Source organism: Bacillus rossius, chromosome 8 (genome assembly GCF_032445375.1).
Source record: "Bacillus rossius redtenbacheri isolate Brsri chromosome 8, Brsri_v3, whole genome shotgun sequence".
Classification (NCBI taxonomy): domain Eukaryota; kingdom Metazoa; phylum Arthropoda; class Insecta; order Phasmatodea; family Bacillidae; genus Bacillus; species Bacillus rossius.
In genome coordinates, this window is record NC_086336.1 from 47,010,457 (window position 1) to 47,038,388 (window position 27,932).

Below are 27,932 nucleotides of genomic sequence, written 5' to 3' on the forward strand. Positions count from 1 at the left end.
ATATGCAAGTAAATACGGTAATTATGCAAGTATGCAATGTATATATTTTTAATTTCGTGAAAGTTAAACAATTGAAAAAGTCTACAAGTTGATCAGGGATTAATATAATAATAAATTCATGACCTGAAATGTGAGGCACCCCCTTAAATGTATTATGCACGAAAATAAAGTTGTAAAATGGTTTCTTTAAATATTCAGTAGATGACTGTGCCCTTATTAAAATAAGTTTCAAAGCGTCTTTACCAAATACCTGTAAATATGGCATCTTTGTGCATGTTCATTTTACCACTGCAAAATTATTTTGTAAAGACAATAATTGGCAGTACTGAATTTCTAAACAATGTCTCAGAAACATTAATTTTTTTATGTTCCTAAACGTAAACTATGAATTTTAAAGTATCTCTTAGAGTTGAATAGTAAGTTTTGATTAAAAATTTGGATTAATTTCATGAGTACACTTGTATTTCATTGCTTTTATGGTGTATTAACTTGCATTTTTGCTATATACGTTATGCTGAAATTTTTTTTGGTGTTATTTATGTTTTATCACAATTCATCATTTCATCTTGTCCCTAACAATTACATGGAAAGTTGATGAGAAATGAAAACTCGGTAAGTTCATGAATAATTAATAATAAATACTGAGCACTTGCGACCATCTCATTTGTTTTTTCCCTGATAAAATCAAGGCAATTATCGCAACCCAATTCAAAGAGTCATTCAATCGTGGCTGATGTAACACACAGATCCGATCAGCAGCCCACGGGCGAGGGAGCCTGCAACCTTCGCCGTATCTCTCGCACGAGGTCCTGCCGCTTGACCTTCACTTCTTGGCGGGTGCCGACCTCCTTCAAGGTGACCAGGCCCTGCGCGACCTCCGACTCCCCCAGCACGGCTGCCAGCGGGATACCGGACTCCTCGCAGTGCTGCAGCTGGCCCAGGAACTTGGGGTTCCGCTTGTACGACGATTCCGCCTGCGCAGGTGTTCATCCACACTCACTCGCTGCTTACTGTTACACCACCACCACCACCTTGCAGCTTGTGGGGCACGATATCCAACCCAATAAACTTGAAATGAAAAACCAAAAAAGTTGATTGCAAATAATTGATAGAAATAAAATAATAAAAGGGCTTGAGTGGTATAAATACAGTTGGTAAAGTATTTATTCCATAAAATTAAAAAAAATTAAATTATTACTCGGTATTCAAAATTAATTATTTAATTTAGTAAAATAATCAAGATAAATGTTAATTATTAATGAAAATCAGTAAATATGGTTACTGTTTATTCTAATGTAAGTAAATTATACATACGAAAACATTACCCCACTTATACAAATACACTTAAAAAGTTTATTAACGCAATTTCCATCACTAATATTACAATAAATGATTGATTTTGAATTCTGGTTCAAATAGTTAAAAAAAAACTATCACTAACATATAATATTTATATGTATGCAGGCTTTTCTTTCATCCTGCCAATATTTGTTGTATGCTGCGCGCACATTTTTAAAAATTAATCATTTTCTCATAACACACCTAAAAAATATATCTTCAAAAACTCTTCTTTTTGCAAGATTGTGATGAAATGAGTACATATTAACATTTCAAACCCTATTCATTCGCCTATTTTGGTTGTTAAACAAGACCTTGTAAACTGCACATTTTCAGGCTCGGTTTCTTTTGAGATGTACACAATAGACACTTTTTGAATTTTTTTCAAGGTACTATTGAATGTAAGCTAACAATATAACTAGTACTTTTCAGAATATATCATTCTTTAATTTTATTAGTTGTGCAGTTTAAGTAGTAACAATGGAAGCAAACGGAAACCATTTTATGAATGTGCACAAAAGGTTTTTGTGGTTAACCCTTCGCATGAAGTATGCAAATGCGAAAAATGGTACACAGCTCAAATGAGCTTGACACCCATGTATGGCAAGACAAGATTTTATGGTGTTATTTGATTTTAAAAATCCAATTTTTAAATTAAAAAATAAATTCTAAAATTTAGGTTTTATAAAAAAAAACCTACAAATTAAATTAATCCCATTCCTCAATTAAAAAATTGGGGGAAAAAACAAACTTGATCTGATAAGTTTTGTTTGAATTAAAAAAAGGTAAAGTCTCCTTTGAATAATTTGATAGTTATCACTAACTCATATTTTTGAACAGACAATTTGTACTGAACAAATCAATATGACTATATGCAGATGAAACTACAGCACAAAATTAAAACCTTTAATTTTTTGAATGTTTCCTGAAAGTTTCTTTGAATTTGAAAATACAATAACTCACCTTAATGTCTGCATCCCACAATTCTTTGCACAACTTCATTCTCTCTTCCAACAGGTTCTTTTGTGCAGAGACGACATACACTTCGACATCCGTAGTGCGTATCTTTGTGTTGCTTCGCGCAAACTGCGCTTCCAGAACAGAGAACACCCGCTCCACACCTATGCTCACTCCAACGCACGGGACGTTCTTGTGCTTCGAGTCGAACATCCCGACAAGCGTGTCGTATCGACCACCACCAGCAATGCTGCCAACACCAACAGGTTCACCATCTTCTGTTCTGGTCTCACCTACGGAGGGGGAAAAAAACCCATAAACATTACTGTTCATTACCAAACAAGGCAGACATTGTAGATGATGTCTTACATGGCAAACCCAAAAATTTAAAGTGATTACATAAATTTAAAAACTATACATAAAAATTAAAAATAATTCAAGGACTGAATGTTCAAAAAGCTATCATACCTAAAACAGTTACCTAATTTTTACTGATGTATGTTTAAATTGTATCTAAGGCCCTATGCACTATGCACTATGCATTAAAAATATTTATAGCAATGAAAACATAACAGTAAAATCATGTTAAGATGTTTTTAAAGGGACTGGATACTAAAAATTAATAATCAGGGAAAACTACTTAAGAGGGAAATAGTTCAGAATCTGTTGCCAGGTTATTCACAATTTGTCCAGCTTTCTCACTTAAAATTGGGCTATTTGAGAGGATTACATTATCACAAAAATTTGTTGTTTAGAATAAGTCTCAAATCAAACTTTTAAAGACAGAGCTTGTAGTCATATTTGAAATTTATATTAAATGTTTATTATTAAAACTATGAATTACATGAAGATTGTTATTCAGTTTTTTTTGCAGCATTATTTTTTCTTTTAAGAGTACTACTAAATGTATAAATATTTAATTCATGGATTAACTGTGAATTATAACATGTTTACCATGATGTGACGAATAAAAATATGATGAATGTAAAATGCCTACTGAACACAGCTGTATTTAATACAGCAGAGAAGGACTAATACCTCAGTCACAAATTACCAAAATTAATGCCATGTAAGATAGATTATAATTATAAACAATATACATTGGGGAATTGCTGAGAAAGCACAAACAACAAATTTTCACTTTCAAAATAAAATTTTGATTGCAACACTACCATTACTCACAAGACATTTTTACTTCCTTCAAACATATATACGATTTTCCGAGACAATGTTTTTGCTTCCCAAGACACATATCCTGAGAATTTCTAATTATTTAAGGTTTCTTTAGGAGCCGTAGATGCTCACTATTGGAAACCTTCGGTAATCATCGCAAAGTCTTTTCCTAGAAAAATACATTCACAGACCATGTGAAAATTAAAAAAAAAAACGTCCAGCCAAAAAACGGAAATCATAGCAAGACACATAAATTAAACTGTTCACCATTACGTCTATCACATATGTAAATGTTTTTACTACAGTGTCTGCAAACAATGAAACTGTGTTCAGTTCCTCAACGTGCTGTGCCAGCTGCATCACTGTTGTGCCAACAAGTCAATGAATGGCTAGTTGCTGTGTGTTCGTCACACATTATGCCTCGAGTGAGGGGAATGGTGGAACAGCCTCACAAAGCCGATACGAATGCAAGCAGATGATTGGTTGAAAAATATAACTTGTTTCAGCGTGTGGCGTACAACTACCGTTTTAATGGTCATGTTCTTTGTTGCTGTTTCGAAATAAATGTTTAAAAGTTTAATGATAAATACATATTAAACGTTTAAAGATAAACATTACTGTATTAATTCTTCCTTCAAACACTGAACCTTATATGCAGGAAGCATCTATAAAAGCAAATGTTTTAAATAGGAAGAATTAACATAGGTATATATGGAAGTGACGAAGGGAATAATTTTGTGAACATAACATGTGGGAAAACATATTATTCTTATGCGGGAATGTCTTACACAATTTTAAGTGTAAGTAGTATCAATGACTCCTTGCCCCCTTCAAAGGGCAATCTTTTCCGCAAAACTATTTTTATGTAAAAGGTCAGATGATGCACAACTCAATTTGACAGTTTATCATTATGCATTTCCTAGTAAAATTAACAACACATGTTTTGTACGAACTTCAAAAAGATAACCATGCAAGATTAGTATTGCATTAATAAATACTCTCATAACTGGGCAGGCCTAAATAAAATAAAATTTCAGACTAAATGAAGAGACTTAAAGCAGACATTCATGAAAAATAATTGCTTGATAGTAGAGGTGGGACGATACCACACTTTCGATACTCCAGGGAAAAATATTTTCCCATTAAGTAACAATTATTACAAATAATATAAATTAGTTTTAAACTATATAAATTCAATCTATCATACCAGCATTATGTCAGATTAAACTTAAATACATAATGTGTAAATAATTGCATTATATTAATGAAAGATATGAATTCATCATAAATACCTATAATAAAACCACCAGAAATGTAAAATACAGTCCATAATCAAGTAAAGCTGACATGAGAAACAGTGGCCTTCTTGGAGGGAGGGAAAAGTCACCAAGCCTAAATTAGAAATAAAAAAATTAGGCTATTGTAAATATAAAATCAGAAATTTTTGCTTGTTTGTTTCATTTTACAAACAACTTTATGCAACAGAACAATTTTCAATAAAAATTTAACTTGAGAAACGTAAAATACAAAACAATCCGATCGTAAGAAAACAATAACAAACGGGTATATTCAGTTCAAAGATTAATGAATGCAGAAAATATGAGATCCGTGCCTTGGTAAAGCGCCTGCACCATTTACATAATCATTGCTAGTTTGCGCCACTAGTCTCGCTTGGTGCTGGCCATAGATGCTACTAGCGAAGTGCACAGTCTTCCTGATACTATCCATATCTATGGTGCGATAAAGATATTTTCTTACGTTTGCAAAGGTAAACAATGAACGTTTTTCAAAATAAAAGCATTAATTAAAACGTAATTTATCAGGAGAAATATATCTAACAAAAAAATTTGTGAATTTTGGGACTTTTCCGCTTCGTAAAAACGTATGAAACGGGAAATTAATGATTTTATAAGTGTATGTTCCGGGAAAGTAAACCATTGTAAATATAGTAGTACTTTCGGCGGGACCAAAATTAATCAGCGTATGACACGGGAAAATGTATGAAACGGGAAACGTATCATCGAGGTTCTACTGTAGTTGTATTTTGTACGATGGCGACTCAAAACTTAATTCAATACAAATGAACAAGCATTCTGGTATCGAAAAAATGTATAGAAATTACAGTTTCGATACACTCGATACTTTGCGATACCGTCAAGTATCGAAGGTATCGAAAATCCCATCACTACTTGATAGTCAAGAGAAATCAGCCTGACCTACCCTTAGACTAATGATGTATTCTTGTCTTCTGAGCGAAAGGCCATTGTTGGCTTATAATTCATCAACAGAACAGTCAAAAAATTTGTTCTCACTGATACTCCAACACAAATGTAATGGCAAATAAGTTGATCAAATTTGAGGCCTAATAATTACTAGATTAAATTTTCTTGACTTTTTACTGTTTCTCCAGACAGAAAAGTGAAGCATTTCCAGGCATTTTTGAAGTTAAATGTAATTACTGTTTCAACCAAAAATGCACATCCCAATAAAAAAATATTTTACACCAAAATGGTTGTAGTGAATTTTTACACTTCTATAGTAAAGTAGATTTTTAATTTCAGGTAATACCATTTTCTATCACGATCCCACACCTCACCTACATGGGTAAAGCTTTCTGAAGTTAAAAAAGTTTAGGTACTAAAGGACATCGCTTAGCAAAATATGTAAGATTAAGATTGAAAGTTACCATATGAGTGAATTCTTCTTCTGCCGTATCAACGTTATCTCTAAAAAATTTCCTGATTTTTTCCTGACCGCTTTAAAACACCGTAACTTTTGCATGTTTTCCAGGCATGGATATACTACATGCAAATTATCCAAATAAGTATTTGTCATTATAATAATCGTTTAAGGATGCTTAGGCCCTGCCATCTTCAATTTTTTTGCCATTTTCGACTATAACTGTAATTTTTTAACTATTTTACTCAAGTTTTTGGCATGTAAAGGCATAAATTATACCTACAAAACCTTATATACCTTGTTGCGACCAAATATTTACTAAACGATTCTAGTTTGTAACCACGGTGAGGAAGTAATTGATGATTATTTTATATGGGTGACTACAACTATCATTATAAACACAAGTAATAGGCTTCAACAAGTAGCCAAATAATTTAACATGGAAGCTTTATTGCAAGATGGCAAGGCCTAATACCTCTTAAACACTACTTACTAAACAAAGGCATTCTTTATAAATTTTTCCTAATGCGTTCCTTCCACGATACCGCAATGTATCGTTCCTCTTTTCTAGTTTATGTACTATTTATAACAAGAATGATCTTATTTAAAGACTCGTTACAAACTATAATAGACACAAAACCAAGTCAAATTAATTACGAACAGAGCTATGTTTTAAAGTATTTAATGTAATGTATATCCTCATACTAATTATAGTTAGTATTTCTTTCTCTTTCACGTTTATATAATTGTACTCTATTAAATTTTATGTTTGCTGCTTACTACCTTACCACTTTGTACTAATTATCATTTTAAGTTATTATATTTGTATTTGTCCTTGCGTCGCTGTTTGTATATATATGTCTTGTCCTTTGTTTCTTGTTTCTTTATGTATTTTGTGTATATTTTGTATACGTCGTGCCCACCACCAAAGTCCCCGGACTGTTGGTGCGCATGTAACAAATTCAAATAAATGAGAAAGTGGCACCCACCCAGCAGGACGGCCTCGTAGATGACCCCGGTGTAGTAGTCGAGGCCCCGGGCCAGGCTCAGGTCGAAGCGGACGACCCCGGCCAGCCCATAGAGGTCGCAGTAGCCGAGCAGCAAGCGCGTGGCCTCCAGGCCGTCCCGCGCCGCCTTCGACGCGCACAGCGCCGCGTCCCCGCCCAGCCTCTCCACCAGCTCCATGCCCCCGCTCAGGCGCACGTACGCGCCGATGCGATCTGCCGTCTCGGGCGCCAGCCCCTTCTCCTCCACCATCTCCGTCTTCACCTCGTCCCACGACAGCTGCGGCACACAGGGTCTCACCGTGTCGTCCTCGTCTAGCTGAGTTTGCAACTTTTGAAGTGAAACTTCTAATGCGACTTCCAACAAGGTTGCGTTAAACGTTTAACGCTCCTAGGGAGGGGGGAATAGAAAGAGACAGAGCGAGAGTGAATGCGTTTCATAGACAAACAAATAGTGAGTGTGTGTGTCATTTCTCTATGTCCACGAGGTCTCGCCGCGTCAATTTTCTCCTTGGGGCGAACCCGTCCGCTTAATTAAATAAACAGCTTTTATCGTTGAATGATTTCATGATTTATTTTAGTTTGATTTGATACAATATGATTTCACCAAAATTCAATTTCTACCCCTTCCTATTTTAATTTCCACATTAGGAAGTTTCACTTCTTCCGCGCAGAGGGACTCCACGCACTATTTTTTTCATTGTTCAACACTCACATTGGTTAAGACAAATCATGCATTTTTGAGCCGGCGTGCATAATATATGAAAACCTTTTTTCATTGTGAGACCGGTCGCAATGATTGATATTTGTGAATATTATCACTGTAGATTTTTTTTAAAATTTTAAAATATTTATTTATTAGCAGTGAAGCTGGAATACATTTTCTGAAAATGAGATTTGTTCATTTGTTCATGAGAAAAAAAAAAAAAAAAAAAAACTAAGAAAGTATGCAGAACATGTGAGGCACCCAACTGTTCAGATGTTTCTATTTATAACTTGTCAACATGTGAAAATAAAAATTTTGTGTGGTTAAAAAATTTTCATTTATAATTATACTAAATCATTTTTTTAAATCTTAAGTTTTGTTGCAAACTTATTCAATACTAAGGCAAAATTCTGAAGAGTGAAAAGTAAACTATTTAAATAGATTTTCTTGTTTTTAAAACACTTATATTTAAATGAAATATCAAAATAATTTCAAGGCACAAAATATACGGATTAAGTAAAAAAGTAGTAAATAAGTATTCTTTTATTTATTTTTATAATGAAAGAAGCGAACATGAGAAAATTTCTCACACACAACCAATGGTGTAACATTGTAACATACAACGAATGACAGCTTAATTGTAAAAAAATGTTATCCCACCCACAAAAAACTTAAGTTATTTCAAACCAGTGAAAACTTTTGAGCAACTCTCAACATTTCATTCTTTTGCCCAATTATGCTAAATTTATGTAATAATGGATGAGTTTCAAAAACTGAAGGCCTTGGTGAGGAGGAATTGACCTGACCAATAAGACAGAATTGAGATACTGTGTTTATTTATAAAATGTTTTAAAACTGCTTGCGGCAATGGAATAGCATTAGAATGCACAAATATTAGGTACTTCTACAACTTGAGCATCTGTATCACACCAAAGCTTAAACTATGTAGTAAAGTAAACTGTACCTTGTCCAACTTATCCACAGCAGAACAAATGGTCCGGAACTTGTCTTGTGGAACTCCACATGTTTCGAAAATTCCATCCAGCAGTAACCTATGATTCACTTTAATCAAGTATTCACCTATCTTCAGAGACTCCAGAATCTCTGAAACTATTCGGATGCACTCTACATCAGGAATCATTGGGTCATACTGACCCGCTATGTCAAAGTCCTGAAATAAATAATAGTTAACAAATGACTGTGCTGTTTAGTGAAGTTTTGAAGCAGCTAACCTATGAACTTTGAAAACTCTACTTTTTACGAGTCCTAGTTTAAATCAATTAGTTTGCTATTACTTTTAATATTTCATACATACAACAATCACCTTCATTCAATAATAAAAAAAAAACATTCTTGCTCCATTAAATATTTTTCACTTCTATAAAGTTTTCAAGCTGATAATGGGGTTTGTGTTATAAATGTTCTGACAAGTTGGGTGGTTGCGAGGTGGTACTCTCACATTAGTGTTAAAAAAAGGCGATTTACAACAAATTGTTTTCTGGTATCGAAAAGTGCATTTTCTTTTTTACAATAACAATGTACTTCACCATATATACTAATAATGAAAACACTTAAGAGGTCTTTTTTTTTCCCTCAGCAGGTTTTGTTCAGAAAAAATTTAAATATAAAAATTAACATTTTACTATTGAGTTTCTTGTTTTCAGTCCGATAATACTATCAAATGGCATTGTGATATTATTATTATTTCAAGTAGATTACTGGTCATTGTCCATTTTGAACAGTAGGTTTAAAATACTTTACTGTTTTTGTTTTTAGGGCAAAAAGTACTCAAAATTACCATTAAAAATTTTCTTTTTATAAAAAGAGCACATACTCTAGGAAATTAATGCATGCACTAGTTGATCTTATTTTAGCAAGGAACTCGTACATCTTTATTAAATATTAAGGTTATTTTGGAGATTAGTGACTTCTGATAAATACGTACGTATATTATAATTTAAGTGAAAATATTATGTAAGTTAGGTAACCACTATGAATAAAACTTGGATTACCATTTCATCAGAATTTTCTGCATTATCAATTTAGCTGAATTAACCAATCTTTACTAAAATTATAATTCAAATTATTTTCTATAAGTTACTAATCTCCAGAATTACTGATTCACCCATCAAGACATGTACATGGAGCCTTATTTTAGGGTTGGTTTTTCAAGGCGGAGATTCAAAAATGTTTTCTTTAACTGCTATAAATGGCAATTTTCTCAAAAAATAGGTGAGTATAAATATGTTACTTAAATCTCTATATGGAGAAGGGGCTGTGGACAGAGCACTCGAAAACAATACAGTAAATTTAGAAAGTAGAGGCTCCTGGAAATGGCAAATAATAACAAAAGTGAAAGGTTTTAAAGGGATAAAGAATTTTTTTCTTTCAAATATATGAATAATGCAACACAGATTCAGGAGATTTTACGTATTAAATGTAGCTGACACACAAGTTTCTACTTGAGTAATTATGCACTTTATTTTATAGAGCGACTACTTTCAAGATTGATCAAAAATAATATTTTATAGGACGACACTTGGTTATAATTGTACAGAATATTATCATAAGGTCGATCAGTTTGTGATGCCAATTTTATTTTTATTTGAAATATACATAGATTAAAATCAAGCATATACTAAGCTACAAAATAGTTGTATATTCATTAATTTATTTCTGTATATTTATGTTGCAATGTTTATGTATTATCAACACACATGGCTTAGGTTTGCACTAGTCCAATGTGATTGCCTCTTAAAATCCATTCTAGCACAAGGTTTGTTTTATCTTGCTACATAATTTAGATTATCCCGTTTAAAAACTGCATTGAATCTGTAATATAAAGAGTAAAAAGACAACTGAAACTCGTAATGAACGTATACAACTACAACAATAACAGACCCACACACATAATTTCAAAGTAGTTCTCATTCCATTGCAGTTAATTATTTTAAATTAATAGCACATAGTGATGAGTTAAATTCCATGTACTGTATCAAATTACCTACCCGAAATAAACGTAGTCAGTTCAATAACTGACATACAAAGTGGTTACAAATGTTGGGTCGAAGAAGGATTAGCTAATTTTCAAGTGCATTAAACGTTGAACTTACACATTGAACAACAATGAAACTTGTATCTAACTTTTCACTCGTTCCATATTTAGGTATTACCTGCAAAAACTGTAAAATTGTGAAAAACCTACATTTTTAGGGCATTTACTAGCAACTTTCAGCTCTCCCCCATAAGAACCAATGCTTTTACAGTTTCATTTTGCCCACCAAACTGTCAAAACAGCTTTCTCACTCTCTCTCGCTCGGATTGTAGTTCCTGTCTGCCATTGTCAGCAGTAATTGGCACTCAAAGCAGGACAATAAGCGGTCTATATATCTCTAGGACGTTGCTCAGGACTGATATACAAGCAAACATAGCCTAACTAGAATGTTAAAATGAACTTTTCTCCAAAACAACTGTTGTGAAATATGGCACACAATTGTGTAAACATATCTTCAACTGAAAGAATAAAAACATCTTCAAAGCAGCAGTTTTCTAAACCAGAAAATAAATTTTGTTTAAAAAAAAAAAAAAAAAAAAAAAAAAAAAAAAAAAAAAAAAAAAAAAAAAAAAAAAAAAAAAAAAAAAAAAAACAACAACAACGCAGAATCATTATAAAAAAAAATCTGTAACATAATTGAACAGTGATTTAAATTAAGCTCTACCAAACAAAAATGACGATGCACTTACACACTGATAGAATTCCCGGTATCGACCCTTTGTCATGGCTGGATTGTCCCGCCGATACACTTTAGCAATGTGGTATCGCTTTATGTTGCTGATCTTGTTCATGGCCAGATACCGAGCAAACGGAACCGTGAGGTCGTAACGCAAGGACAAGATCTCACCGCCTTGGTCTGCGAGATCATAAATCAGTTTGGAGTCCTCTCCGTACTTCCCAGTCAATACTTCCTGTAAAAAATAAATAAACATTTACGTTTGTACAAATCAATATGCAAAGCAGAGCAAACAGGCATGTCTGATGAAACCTAATACAGGTTATTATTTCAATGTCTTGTTGGATACTACTGAACTTCACTTTCTTAAAAGAACCAAAACAAAGCTGTTAACAGCACATTTACATGCCAGTTTCTGCACTTATTTCATGAATTCATAATATGTACATAATACGTACTAACTTTTTTGCAAATTCTTTTTTTTAAAAAGTGACCCACACACATAAACCTCTTACTATCTGGATTAACATTAATGCATGATTCATATTTTATTCAGTAAAAAGATTTAAAAAATGCCAGGTCTCATTTATATTTTTTAATATAATTTTTTTTTGTGGTGTTCAGTTTTTTATGAATTGAAATTTAAATAGTTGAATAGTACCAAATGATATAACAAAACTAGATGAGTACTTAATATGAAACACATTAAACTATGCCAGTCAATAATGTACAAATCATGTTAATAAGAAATGCATATATGTAGAAGGCTTCTGCAAATCCAATTTTTTTTATTTGAATAAAATTTCAAATTGAATAAAAATTATTCATGAATATTGAGCAATTTTTGAAATCAAATTTAAACATTTAGTCAGGCTTTTTTCTTCCCAAATTCAAAGGAGTCCAAGAAAAATTGACGCAAACTACAGTAAAAAGAAAAAAGCAAGAAAAATACGGAAATTAAAAAAAAAAAAAAAAAAACAGCAACACTTTTTCTCAAAACAGTAATGTTTAAGTTAGAAAATTGTTTTGTTGATCCACCTGATTAAATACTAAGTATTTTAAATAATTTTTAATCACAATCACAGATATTTTGTTATAATATACAATGCACGTACAAACTATGTTCCAGTAAACCAATCTAAATTTATGAATAAATCTTCTTGGTTCATACAGGTTAAACTATTTACATTAAATTTTTTTTTGTGACTGAATTCTACTTGCTGTACATAACTATTAGTTATGAATCATCAAATATGTCGAATTGAATATCAAATTATTCCTGAATATAGAATATTTTTAGATAGAATACTCACTGTATTTAGTTGCGCAGTAATCATGCAGCAGTAAATCTGTACGAACAGTGTTTCATTAGACTTAAATAGTTGTATCTTAATTTCAAACTTTTTTTTTTTGCAACTTGATGGGCATAATGAAAAACCTACCTTACACCGGGACACTGACACGCACCTTGAGCTCAAACACCGGCGTGTCTATGGCCTCCGCGCCGTGTCTTTTGAAGACCGCTACGATCTTGTCCAGCGCGCTGGAGCGCAGCGCCATCTGCTCCGGCCCGTAGTCCCTGGTGCCTTTCGGCGTCTTGAGCGTGAACTTCTGCGGCCCCGTATCCTCGGAGCTGAGCCGGGCCTTCAGCTCCAACAGCTTCGCCACCTCCTCCGAGATCTGGCGACAGCACGGGCACACAGTTCACGCACGCCGCACAATCAACGAATTATGAGCTCAACGTCTTGTTCACGAAAACAGGCTGTCCACACAAATCTGCACAATAATTATTTAGGTATTATGTACCTGCAAAAACAGTAAAATTGTGAAAATCCTACATTTTTTAGGGCATTTACTAGCAACTTTCAGCTCTCCCCCATAAGAACCAATGCTTTTACAGCTTCATTTTGCCCACTAAACTGTCAAAACAGCTCTCTTTCTCTCTCGCTCGGATTGTAGTAATTATGAGCTCAACATCTTGTTTAAAAAAACTGGCTGTCCACACAAATCTGCACAATAATTTCCCTGCATTCTTCATGACCAAAAATACTCATTTTCTAAAAAAATTTTTTTTAAACATATTTTGCAATTTTCCAAAAGCAATAAAGACAATCCAGCCTCCACCATTCCTATAACTGTTATAGCTCAAACAGAAACTTCCATACACCATTTTAGTGTGTATGACTATGCACTTAAACACCATCTGGAAAAAAATATATAGTGTTAAAAATCCGGGTGATGGCATACTAGAGCATGACATTCCCCCCTTAAGTACTGTACTTCAGGAATTTCCACGACCTTTTCAGGTTTTAAATTAAAATTTCCTGACTTTCCCTGTCCAATTTCAACTTACCTGATTTTCCACAATGTGGACAAACTGATAAACGAATTAGGGCTAAACATATTGTTTACATGGAAGATGAAGGGTGGAGACATGATATCGGAACACTGACGGAATGAGGACATGGGAGTACCCTGGAAAAAGCCCACCAAGTAATGAAAACAACAGCCACGTTTCCCACTTGCAAAAAATCTGGTCTTGATTCTGCTGGTGCAATCAAATCAGGATCGCATTTGTGAGATATTGCGGTCCCAAAACCCATTTTTAATAAGCTTTATAAAAAAAAAAAAACAGCCCAGTCACGTTGGTTCATTCGTAAATTAAAATTTTTGGAAGCACTGATTAACATATACTTTATACACACACACAGTGCATCCTTCTGCCATAGTCAAGCTAAAATTATTACAATTAATGTGTGTTTTGTGACTCAAATCTTAATTTTTATTATATTTTCTTGAAAAAAAAAAAAAAACTAGTATCAAAATTTGTTTTCCAATTATTATGCCAAATAAATATTCCAATCAATATGAAAATAAAATAATTTCAATGAGCTCTGTAAGTACAAATTACACTTTTAATTTGAGAACAAACACAAACGCATGAAAAAACTTTTCATTACTCACTGATAATCTAACCTTCACCAAACAATAAACAAGTTTATTGCATTTTTTTTTACTAAGGTTTATTTTGAAAACGATGAGATTAACACGACTGCACCGTAGTGCAAATAGTGAAACTCAATCGGAAAAATAAGTTCAATATTTAAACTGCTCGCCCCTAATATGAGGCTTTTACTGGCTTATACCAGAGCTAGACCTGGGAAGTGACTGAATTTCAATTTACAGTAATGATAGTTCTAAAGCTTTCCACAACTTTCAAGCAGACCCAAGCCATTAGACTTACACATTTGATGGAAGAACATGCATTGCGCAAGAAATTAAATACAGAACTATTTATTATGGATGAGTATTCTCATTTAGAACCAGCGCAGAAAACAGCTTACAGCGTAACAACTGCTAAAAATTACTCCAAAATAGTTTCACAGGCAGCATCCTTATCTTTATTTATAGCTTAGATCATACCAACATACAGAAACTACATAAAACAAGAGACTATATACAGCAAGTAACATCCTAGAGATTATGAAAGCTATTTAAAATGCACCAACTAATGTAAGTTACATTTTAAATGCCTGTCATTAATTAGTTATTGATAGTTATTAAAAATTTTTGCTTGACAAGTAATTAAAAATAGCTACAAAAATTTCTCTATTAAAACAGCCAGGGTCATAAATAATTTCAATTTTCAATCTTGTAAGAGCTGGCAAAAAAAAAAAAAAAACTAGATTAAGTACTTCAAATGTGCTTATCCAGAAGGTTTCAGTAGTCCAAGAGTTGACAAGTGTCTGGCCATGAAAAATATAAAAAAAATTAATAGTACCGAAAATATTCAAGATAGCTATGGTAAATCCTCCTTTAAAAAAAATAAGTTTTTTTCTTTACTGTACCCAGAGCTAAACATCATCTAGTTGTAAAAAAACTAACACACTCAGAAATAAATTACAGATGCAGCAACATATCCCTTTACAACTATCAACATAAAGCAAGAAAAAGTAAAAAAAGATTATGCAAACCTTAGAAATAAATTAATACTTATACTGTATGTAAATAACTACTATGTGCAATAGTAAAATACAGTTGCAGCTAACTATAATAGAACTAATGCTTTATATTATCCAATATGGGGACAATAAAAATTGTACCATTCAAAAAAAAGTTCTTTCGAGGATGATACAATATAAAAAGCAGTTATCTTCATGTTCAAAGTATTTTTTTTTTGGAAAAAAAATATTTTTGCTTTAAAATATGACAGTTCCCTTACACCTAGTACATAGTTATTTCAGTATACTATATGAACTAACTCTTTCAAGAAGAAGAAGAAGAAAAAATCAAGGTAAAAGTATGGCTCTAAATCACACCATTACTAAGCACAAACAGGCTCGGAAAACAAGCTGTCCAAGAAGATTATGGTTAGCTTTGTACACACTCCATGCTCATAAAATGAGCCATGCTAAGGGTTATGATAGTACACTCAACTTGCATCGTACAACGTTTAATTTGAAAACTCTCACTTTTAATAAAAAAAAAAAAAAGCTTTCAACAGCAACCACCTGTTTCTAATAGAAAACTGGCTTCTAAAAAACTCTTCAAAGAGAACTAAAATATTTATCTTACTAATACATATATGTGAAAGTTTGTATGTTTGAATGAATGTTTATTACTAAATGACATAAATAATTATGAAATTTTATTTTAACCCTAAAGGGGAAGTTTGGTTTCATAAAAAGACACATATCCAGGGTGCAAATCTGTAGGATTCGCAAGGGGGACTCGCGCGGCCTGAAAGTTTTGCGCGTACGTTGTAACTAACACAAGTCATCTCTGGATATGGTGCTTGTATGTTGTATACTGCCCTATGTGCATACATTAAGTAGAAAACTTTATAATATTCAGAAAGATTTCTATAAAACACAGTTTTGACGTTTATGTTTATCAACTCTGTTCCAGATCTACGCCCATGCTCATATTTAAAGCAAGTTAAGCTAGTGGTAAGGTATTGGGGATCGACAATAAACATAAAATACTGCCATAATTTTAACAATTTCCCTAAATCATTTGTTTACGACTCATTCTTGCATTTATGTGGATTTTTTTTTTCATTTTATATCCATTAATATGGTTAAGGGTTATCTCTGTATATTCTAACACAATATCTTCTCTACATTGTTGTTCTGTCTCACATGTTTTCAATGTTTGTAGTTATTATCACTTGTCTTACACACTTAGTAAACATCTGTTACAGGGCAACAGACGCAAAGGAGGTACATAATGTGTTAAAATCTACAGAAATAGTCTTTAAATAAAAGCAATAGAAAGGCAATTATAAATCAGCATGGGGCATGAAAGAGAAACCTTAAATAGATGAAACAAGGTTGAATATGGTTTTCTGACGTCAATTTGATTCCGCGATTTTAAGTTTTGACTCTTTATCAACAATTCAGGGGGATCGAAACCAGCTTCTTTCACCTTTGCCACTTTTGACTACTGTTATTAACTTCAGCTTCAAAGTGAAATCTTGGTTATAACTGCTCCAAAATCCCTGCAAGATATCATAAAAAAAAAATACTTTGAATCATCAAAATGTCAAACAAAAGCAACACTTAGTCCCCAGCAGCAAGGCAGTGAAAGTTTCTGCCGAAGATTAGAATACACAGAACACCCCTCCCTCACCCCAACAAGTGTCTTGGCTCACTGCTGCAGAATCAAGAGTCTGTCAGCAAGTGTATGTGTGTGTACAGTCTCTCAACCCCCAAGGGTCGACTGATCTTGGCCGGCATTGCGCTGGGAATAAGCCAAAAGGCACAAGTTCTTGCCCGGGCTGACCTGAGATGCCAGAGGACGCAGGGTGTTGACGCTGGGCCCGGCCCGTCTGTGGCGAAGCCACAGGCGAAGCATCGCTACGAGACCCCGAGCGGCACAGAGTGGGAGGACGCCTCTCTTCTGCCTCAGCGAGTTGCAATCTTCCAGGGAGCAGAACATTGAAAGAAATATGAGTCTCTACTAACATCGAACACGATGCTAACATGACACACTCTGTTCACGATAAGGCGAGATTTTTTAAAATTGGTTTGAGCAAACATTCAGTGCTTGACAGCTCAACACTGCGACATAAAGAACAAAACAAACACAGATTCATGTAGCACCAGACTTGCTGAATGTGTATAAAAAAAAAACTTAAATTGGATAGCAACCAATACCTAAAATTACAGGTAGGTATCTAAAGTTCAAACCTTTAATGGTCATTATCGTTTATGTTGCACTATTAGCAATAACAATTACATTTTGCATAGAAAAATTAATCAGTTTAACAATATTGATTGCCTTTTTACATCATTCGAGAAAAAAATAAGTGTTAAACATCCAAATTTCATATCTTTCTTGATTATAAAATCTTCACTATTTATTAAGAAATTATTTACAGATATTAATTAAATATAATAAAAGTTTTTATTCAAAATTTAAATCAAGTGATGGCGAGCATTGTTTTTTAAAGTGATTATACCTGTTTTATTGTGAAGTAGTTGTCCCTTACCTTTGTAATGTTCATATTAAAATATTATGTAAATGTAAATTTGTATAATAATTATTATAATAAATTTTTAAATGTATTTTTATATATGGTGCCTAGGCTTTTCAGCTGTCAGCAAGCATGTTAAATTAAAAATAAGTAATAAAAAACATTTTTTGGTTGATATTTATAAGAATATTCTAAAACGTTTGTGCTTAATTACCTGCCAAAAAAATTTCACCTTATCTTAAACAGAGTGTATTATCCCACGACAATTTAGTGTGTAGTAGGAAAACTAAAACAACACAAAGATAAAATTATCCTATAAACATTACTCAAGCTGGAATTTTCAAATGAAAATTTCCCTGCCTGTGAATTATGTATGGTGGTTGTAATAAGCGTTAGAGGCATTTAAAACATGTTTAAGGTTATGCTTTATAACAACCACTTATTAAAGAGACTCCCAGACATTGACAGCATCCTTGGATGATGCTGGGAACAATCTGGTTACTCAATTCAACATGGTGGATGACAGCAGAGCAATGAGTCTGCTAGTTCTACAACGGACAACGATGCCAGGTAAAGCGTGACGGATATGGTCGAGCGACTCTCTGGATAAGAACTTTCACCGATGACTGTTTGTTCGTTCAACGTGAACGAGAGAACAGGATCTGGATGATGATGAGAGAAGCAACATGGTTCACTGCTAATTATTTTTCAAGGATCCTTCAGGCTAAAAGGTCTTTTAAGGTCCTCTAAGTTCACCCCTCATTTCCGTTTCAGTCAGCAAAGGCACTGCAGTATAATATCATTCAATTCTTTCTGTTTCAGACTACACACTCCGGCATTCTACAGTTCAGCAAGTTCTACAACTTGTCACAAATCAAGCCGCTTGCGTTCAGTTCTTTTCAGGTGGACACCGGCTGTTGATCTTGGCTGCCAGGAAGTATAACTGTGCTGCAACCGTTTTTAGTTCGCTCACAGTTTATTGTTACCTACTGTCAGTTTTCATCTTGGCACCATTTTTCCTGTTTTATAGTGGGTTACATTTCACATTTATTTTAGGTTTTCTTGTTAAAACTATATCAATGTTCAATGATCTGCCAAAATTGTTAACCTGGCATGCCCATGATCCTCAATGTGTTGAATGACAGATTATCATGTATTTCTATATTAGACAAGGCAAGATCTTTACATTTCTTTTCGGGAAAAAGTTGAACAATTCCATAAACCAGAATGTCCATAAAATTCTGCAATAAAATGTCCCTGGCTTTCCATAGCTAAATATTTAAATTTCCACAACTACTTTGTACTAATAATTATTTAATATTATTACCTATATTCTTATTTTATGAAAGATATAAAGATAATACAGCTTTCACCATACCAATATCTTTAGTTCTCATTCCACTGTCTTTAAAAATTCAAAATTTCAAACAGAACAATGCATACACCATTTTATGTGTGTATGACTATCTACTAAAACAACACACATAAGAAGTAATAATTTCACAGTCTCGATAATGGCAAGACAAGACCATGAAATTTATCTCACAAATTATCATCACTTGAAAAATTTTCCAGGATGATTCAAAGCAAATTCCCTAGTACTTCCCCTGATCAATTCCAACTTTCTTGACTTTTCCCTAGTCTCCCAGAATGTAAACACCCTGTAAATGCTCATTCACATTATTTTTTTTCTATAAAGCAGAAAAGTTGCCCCTTTATAATACAAAGAAAAATGATTTTTAAAAACTTAAGTCAGTTGACATATTCCAGTCTTGCATCAAACTAAAAGTACATAGAAATTAACAAATAGAACATATTCATAAGTATTTTTAAACAATATTAATCACCATAGATGACTGAAATTATAATTATTTGTAAATGCAATACTTTTATTATGGCAAAAAAAATTATTAAGTGATAATCTACAAAGTGATTAGCCGAATTAAATTTGCGAAATTGTAACTTGTAAATTACAGCTTTTCAAACACATTGCATTATTTGAAAAGATTAAAACGCTGATTATTTAATTTATTTCACTTTATGACATACAATTAGAATAAAGCTATTGCACATAAACTGTATAATATAAAGTAATATTTAAAAATTTATGAAATGGGTCCAATGCGACAATTTATAAACTTTAAGTAAGATGGACAACTGGAAGGTTTTAACAGATTTTAAATTTTAACATAATTTTTTTATTACTATAGGGTACGACTTTTCTGCACTATTAGCAACAGTTTGAAGGACAGATCTTAACATTCATGATAAATTTGCAGGTACTGAAGCTTCTATGAACAGAAATTTAAGTCATTTAAAATGGTGACATGCCAAATCCAAACTACATTTATTATCTGTTCCTTCTAGTTTATGGTATTTTTACCAAAATAACTTTCGGTAATTTTTCATTTTCTGGAATTTCGCCAGGTCAACCTTTAAATTTCATAAATGTAAAAATTAAAATGGTTAGAAGAAAATCTCCCAGCGTTTGAACAATTTTGAAGTGTCGACTAATAACTCTGAAGCCTTTATTGCAATAGTAAGGAATTCTTAGGATAAAATAAAATTGGCTATTTTATAACTTAATGTCCTTTCAAGTGCATAAAGGAGCTTGCTAACCATAAAATTGGCACCATAGGTTAAAACATATAATTAAATCTATAACAATAATAAAGTTAGAACCAATGTGTCAAGACATGCTTTTTATGCTTGAAGGATTAATGTAAATCATAGAATATGCATGCAGTATTAAAAACAGTCAATGTGGTTTTTAAAGCAGTCAACTGCTTCAACTGCTGTACTGAAGAACAAATACTAACACACTATGTTGATAAACAATGCTTATTAAATCATGGTGCACAAAAATGCAACTTACAAAACACACACACACACACAAAAAAAAAAAAAAAAAAAAAAAAAAAAAAAAAAAAAAAAAAAGCCGAACCACAAATATTCTAACCAAGATAAAAATACATGCTATCCCCTGAATGCCAATGGTCTCACCTTATGTTTCAAGTCATCGCCATTATGGTAATTGTCATGAAAAACATGTGGGAGCCGAGATGAAACAGTACTCTGAGGGGCTGGAAACCTAGCCTTTTCCCACTCGCTGAAAGATTTTATGTGGTTGTACCATCGCAACAGATGGGGCAGATTTTCAGGCCATGGTGGACGGCTCACTATGTCAACGATAAATCTATCGACATTAGAAGGTTCGTAGCCCACTACGTAGCTCCTGTCTTTTAGAACATTGTCCAATAAACACAAATCCTTCACGGTTATAGTTTTAACCTACAAGAAAGGAGAAAAGTTATATACAATCAAATAAGCTCCAAGAGAAAAAATAAACACATACGCACTAATGTAATGAATTAAAATGTGGGTACTAAGCCAACAAACTTCAAAGGAATAAAACTACAATCGGCACTCTTTAATGGAATATTCCGTAATCCGGCACCCTACAAGCCCATGGCGATTGGATTGTTTTTGAGTGGATTTGTGTGTTTATTCACGGACCCAAAATGAAATCAGATACTTTTTGAAGTGAAACTTCTTTGGGTGTGATGGGAGTAAAATTTCAAAGCTGTATTTTAATGCAATGTTTAAAGAATTTTTGTGAAACATTTCTGACGCGAAAAGGACGGAGAATAAGTTGCTCAGTCCACATGAGATGACCCGCCTGCGCCTGACGCCACCTGACTTGCTGGCATTTAGTAAGGGAGTATTTGGGCAGAGTGCAACACAACAGGGTATTTTTTTTTGGTATAATGCTTTTCATACTTTAGTTTGACAGAGTAATTGTTTGTCACAAATTATTATTTAATTAACTCAATCACACACTGTATTATAATTATGAGCCCATGAGCATGTAAATATGTTAAGCCCAACTAAGAATATGCGCGTTAAAAAAAGTTTAAACAAATGTTATGCGAGGAATGGGGGAATTGAAATGTATTCCCTCGGAAAGGGTACCTTTCATACTTTTGGTGGCGGTAGTGTAGCTGGGTAGAAACTCGAAAGGTACCCTTTCAGTTTTCTTTAAATGTTTTAGTGTTAATGCAAATATGGACTGGAAAGGTATCCCCGAGGAAAGGGTACCTTTTAGGATTTTCTGTACAATAACACAGCAGAAAATAAACTGGAAAAGTACCCTTATTATTATTATTTTCTGCTTTAAAATCCTGAAAGTTATTCCCTTGGCTAGGTTAGGTTAGGTAAGTATGGTGCACTAACACAAACAATACAAGGGATAAGAATTTTCCTCCGATCATATATTCTGATCGAAGTAGAGTTCACACGCAGAACAAAAGACAAAAGAGAAGACAATTTAACATGTTAAGCTACATAGGCAGTTATTTTGCTAAGGTATTCTGTGGACACTCCCTACCAGCGCTACCTAGTATGAAACTGAGGAACTAGGTACCTACTTGTATCGATACATTACTTGTCTGGCAGCCATTTTGGTATATGTTTCCAGAGGGGATAACTTTCACGATTTTAAAGCAGAAAATAATATGCATTTTAAGAAATTGGAAAGGGTACCTTTCATACTTTTGGTGGCGGTAGTGTAGCTGGGTAGAAACTGGAAAGGTTCCAGTTTATACCCAGCTACACTACCGCCACCATAAGTATGAAAGGTACCCTTTCCAAGGGGATACAATTCAGCCCCCCTGGTGCGATGAGAGTAAAATTTCAATTACAATTTTAATGCAACATTTTTGTGAAACATTGTTTTAAACGTTTCTGACACAAAGAGATATACAAAGAGCACTTACAAGTTGAGGTTTCAATTGCCAAAGAAGTTTTACTTCTATAGTATGTACTGAATTACACACACAAATTTCTTTTTTTTTAAATGTAATGCTCATATTAATTTTTGTCTTGCCATAACTGCTTACTACATCTTATGTTACTATTTTGCTAAACTGAACATAATTTTGGCAGCCAAAAATTGCCAAATTTTTTATGAGACATGAACTCTTAAATTACATATGTACTGGTTTTGTTTTGGCATCAGCCTGACTTTGCCACATATCTAGCCACGAATATGTCTTATATTTTATTTGACAAAACTTTAATAACTAAAACAATGTATAGTTTCACATTAATAGTTAATTTACACACATACCACAAATATATTGCTACAAATCATGCCACTGTGTTTTACATGTTATTTAAAGACATTGTTTTAATATTAAAGAACTATCCAAGATTAACAAAATGCTGAACATAAGGGTCTCTCTGTTGCTACATATGTGCTATTTGAATAAGTGTGGCATTGATACAATACCAGTTTTGGAAAAGTTTTTACATTTTACTAAAAATTATCTAAACTTTACAATTAGCCTACCTAAATTTTAAAGCATTTAAATATTTTATTATATATTTTTTTTTAAAAATTCTTATCAAAATTGTCTATCTACTTATATTATATTTTTGAATTTTGGAAATATGAGACTACTTACTAGAACAACCTTACATGTGTTAAAGTTTCAATGAATTTTAGGTAATACTTGTTTAACTTTTGGTCAGAGCCATTAAATAAGTCACCAGCTTAGTATGTTAGTACAGAAATGTTAAATTTATGTACGTGGAATATGAATATAATGGTGTATAATTAATGAAGAATGTGTCTGTAAAATTGTGTAACAACGCCATGCAATTACCGAATTCATAATGAATCACCCTTTTTTCCCTACAAATGTAATGAGTGCACATTATAATTACAAAAAGATGAGATTTTGTGCTTTATTAGGTTATTTAATCATGTGTGAATTAACCATAAAGTGTAGATATTATTTAGTTTTTTTTCTTCTGATAAAGCTAAGTTTTTCCTGGTATAAGTAATAATTAAAGAGAAGGTAACTTCTTACACTAGATGTTCTCCCGGAAAATAAAAATTCTCAAAAGGCCATATTTCAGTACTTGTTCAAAAAAAAGTGGTGTATTTTAAATGTTGCTAACCTAACCAAATATTAAAATTTTTTAAGTGTAGGTAGGTACTTATCATAACCTATACAATCATTTTAATGATTTTACATTATTTTTAATGTAGCTAACCTAACAATTAACAGTTCCATATAATGTAACCAAGTTTATACCTTGATCATAATGACATGATCTTGTATACATTGATCCTGTGGTACATGATGCTTGCTGTTTTAAGTTAGTACATTGATAAGTCCTGGGAATATAAAAACTTGTGATGTAAAAATGAATTATGATCGTAAAGTGTATACAAAATAAAAATAAAAGATTATTTGTTTGTATTGTGATATTAAAGTTTCTGTTATGTCCAGGATTTTTTGATGTACTATATTAAAACAGCAAGCATCATGCACTACAGAATTAACATATACAAGATCATGCCATCAGGATATTGATTGATTGATAAACTTGCGATTGGGCTTCTGCCCTGTGGCAAGGAGACCCCCTACCTACTCAACCAAATTCCTGAAGCCTCTTCCATAAGTCCTTCCCGCTTCTCACATCCAGTATCTTTCCCTCACGCCCCGTTCTCACCAGGAATGCTTGCTTCCTTTCTGTTCTTCTTCACTCTCTCTGAATCTTCCACCCATGATCCATCCTCCCTCTATGCACCACTTTGTTCAACCTGTCTCCCAGCTTCCCCCAGCCCCCTTCGCCACTTGTCAACCTAAAAAACTTCACCAATCTCTCTCATTTCCTTATGTGTAGTGTCCCACCCCAGCTCCTTCATCATCACACATGGCCTATGCGCCTCACCCTTCGCCCCTTCCCTCCTCCTCCTCCACATACCCATCACCCGTCTAGCCGCTCTACGTAGCACCCTTTCCAGTTCCTTAGACTCCTTCCCTAGGTATGGGCCCCGAATTGCCGCTGCATATCCTAGCATCAGCCTCACCAACACTGAATATGCCTTCTCCTTTCTCCGACCTGTTCCCTTCAGTGTCCTAGCATTCAGCCCCAGCCCTCTCCTCCCCTTATTTACCACCCGCTGCACCTGATTTCCCCAATCTAGGTCACTAGGTAGGTTCAAGGGATAAACTGATAAACTTGGACATAGAGATACGGAATAATTACCACATAACCTATGGTTCAAAACTGTAAACTACTTGAAATATCACAATACTGTTTCACAGGATCGTCAAATATAACGAGAAAAACTTAAAAATATAATTTACAAATTGTGCAAAGTTATTAAAATTGCATTTTTTAAATCATAAACGGAGCCATAGGCGTAATGAAAATCAAGACTTAGTAGGTTAGATTAGCAATATTTATGGTAACACCAGACAGGTGGGACATCGGGGTACAACATTTTTTTAGATCCAACGAAAGTATTTTACTTATTTTTATAGTTACCCGTTACTATTATGTGAAAGTGTGTCGCGGTACTTCAAATAGTTTACCACTAGTTTAAAGATTTAATAGTTTGTTTAGTTACATTAAAAATACTATAAAATATGTGTGGATGATTGTTTAGTTTTGGCTAACTGATAGTTAATTCATAACCAACCATTCAAATGATTTCACAGCATAAAAAGAAAAGTAATGTTAGAAAAATATCAAAATCTCTGTAATTAAGTTTTTACAATAACTATAACAGTCAAACCCAAATTTGAAAAAAGCTTTTTTTTTTTATCCTCACCCTCTTTCTAATCATTATGTAAAACAACATTGCAATAATTCTATAAGACCTATGTAATCATTCGACCGAAGCAATTTTATATTTTGCCGTGTGTGCGTGAATGCCTAAATAACAGAAATTTTTCATTATGTAAGGTTACTTACATTATAAATACTTCAAAATAAACTAAATTAAAAATAATATCAATTAATTTTATTTGTTGTATATAGTTTTAAGTATTAATAATGTAACTGACCTGACTTAACAAAACAGGACAAAGGTAGATTAGGTCAGGTCAGCTGCATTATAAATACTTTGAAACTGAACGGACATTAAAAATAATAAAATTAATTTTAATGGTTGTTTAGTTTTAAAGTATTTATAATGTAGCTGACCTGACCTAACAAACCGGGACAAAGGATGAACAGTAGGAACTCACGTAATTTTCTTTTTACGTATTACTTGTGCAACAAATTAAACATTAAAATTTTAAACGTTAAAAACTCATCAAGTTAGAGGCGGTACAATTCCTTTGCCATTAGTAGAAAATGATGTAGTCATTCACCTACATCGTGAAAAAAGAAAAAAAAATCCTACACGTAAACAAGCAACAATGTGAAACGCCGCATGAATGCACAGGATGAAAATTAAAAAATTTGATATCTCCTAAAGTATTTGGAATTTCTTATCTCCGCCGGGTTTAATGAAAAGAGGAAGTTAAAGAGCACAGATTAAAGTATTTTCGGAATTTAATTTTTTTTTTATAACTAATATCGCCCAAATATGAAAATTAAAAAATTTGATATCTCCTAAAGTAATTGGAATTTCTTATCTCCGCAGGCTGTTTTGAAAAGAGGATGTAAAATAGCATATAATGAAAGTTATTTCAGATTTTTAAAAAAAAATTTGATGATAATCCGTACACTACATATTTACCTTAGAAATAAAATAAGGAACTGAATAAAAACATTTTCGGGTATGTGCTTTTTTATTTGAGTGGTGCCTCTACCGATGACAATTAACATGACAAAAATGAGGGAAATTTCTCATGGAAAACCATCTCTATTAAAGCATGACACAAATTTACAACACTTTATTTACATTATAGGTAATGTTCGAAATAATTTTATACTAACAGTAAACCGACAAACGTATTGATAAGTTGTATCTAACCATACCATTAAAACTATCATTTCTGCTAAACTACTGGAGTATCACAATGCAGTTTTACTCAGTGACTCGGAAGGTTAAGGATATAAAAGAAAAGCATGTTCTAATTTTTGTTTGCCTTCTTTTCGATGCGTCACTGTGCTCAATATTTACAATACTTTGTGGTTTTGAATGATTTTTGCTCCACAATTTCCTTGGACTTCATCGCCCTACCTACAATCTAGTTGGAATTCGGAAGTCATTCAGCGGGATCATCACGCAACATCAGCAGTACTTAAAAACACTATCCTTGCCCCCCATCCCTCCCACCGACATAACATCTATTTTACAAAACAAGTAGAGCTGTTTTAAACATTTACCGGAATGTTTTTTGATACGTCGCTAACAAAATATTACAGAAAATCCACTTTATTCTGTACTAGCCCGAAAAGTAGTACAAGTAATAGGGAGCAGTACAGTTTACAATTTTAAAGAAATACTCACATACCTTATCTTTACTTGCTTGTGATGCTTTCAACTTTCTAACAATTTCTCCTTGTTCTTTTATTTCCTCTAACAAAGATTCTTTCATTTTTTCACAAGAATTAACACTTTTGGGTTCCATGTGTTACAAACAACGTGCATTAAAGTTTGCAACCAACGATCACGACCACGTATCTTAACCTCACTTTCTCTTGCACATGCAATGCACAACAAATAAAAAGAAAATATTAATGGCAGTATAACCAACATGTAAAACTAGATAACCAAACTATTATCCAAATTAAAATAATCCTTATTGACATCTAAATTTCCACCATATTTAAAAAGAAACGCAGAAAGAAAAGTACATGTAACATTGTGAAATGTAATTTTAATACTCTCTTAATTGTATGATTTTCTAAATATACCTGATGATAAAATTTAAATGGTGGATAGTGTCACGGAAAACACTACTTCTTTCAAGGAATTAGACAGATGTAATTTTCAGAAAGTATTTTAAACTAGAATCTGATCTAAATATGCATGTTTTAAAGTGTCAAATATTTTAAAGCTTAAAAAAACTTTCACGAAACGACAATTCAATATTGTTCATACATAATGTTAC

General features: G+C 33.0%; 2 protein-coding genes across 3 annotated transcripts in view; one reads left to right on the forward strand and one right to left on the reverse strand.

Annotated features, from left to right (window-relative positions):
* Positions 1 to 1,195, forward strand: part of LOC134534865 (tigger transposable element-derived protein 1-like) — an 18,594-nt gene extending 17,399 nt beyond the window's left edge. Inside the window, exon 3 of the mRNA XM_063373507.1 lies at positions 747 to 1,195. The gene's annotated coding sequence lies outside the window, so the exon portion shown is untranslated. The remainder of the gene's footprint in view (positions 1 to 746) is intronic.
* Positions 618 to 27,645, reverse strand: LOC134534866 (histidine--tRNA ligase, cytoplasmic). Of its 2 annotated transcripts, XM_063373510.1 has the most exons (8): positions 27,333 to 27,422; positions 17,373 to 17,509; positions 13,056 to 13,268; positions 11,602 to 11,823; positions 8,822 to 9,028; positions 7,137 to 7,431; positions 2,302 to 2,588; positions 618 to 974 (listed from the first exon to the last, which is right to left on the reverse strand). In XM_063373510.1, exons 2-8 carry the CDS (start codon positions 17,442 to 17,444, stop codon positions 753 to 755), a joined length of 1,518 nt encoding a protein of 505 aa, XP_063229580.1. In that variant the 5' UTR covers positions 17,445 to 17,509; positions 27,333 to 27,422; the 3' UTR covers positions 618 to 752. The 2 variants fall into 2 exon arrangements, with proteins under 2 accessions (XP_063229580.1, XP_063229578.1); XM_063373508.1 differs by lacking the exon at positions 17,373 to 17,509 and having other exon boundaries at positions 27,333 to 27,645.
* Between the last annotated feature and the right edge of the window lie 287 nt (positions 27,646 to 27,932).

Bases quoted from the DNA above. Each gene is read 5' to 3' on its own strand.
- LOC134534866 (XM_063373508.1), bottom strand. From the start codon at position 27,449: ATGGAACCCAAAAGTGTTAATTCTTGTGAAAAAATGAAAGAATCTTTG. The intron at 11,824-13,055 runs GTGCGTGTCAGT...TATTTTTTACAG, and splicing joins CGCCGGTGTTTGAGCTCAAG to GAAGTATTGACTGGGAAGTA. The intron at 7,432-8,821 runs GTACAGTTTACT...TGTGTGCCGCAG, and splicing joins CTGTGGATAAGTTGGACAAG to CTGTCGTGGGACGAGGTGAA.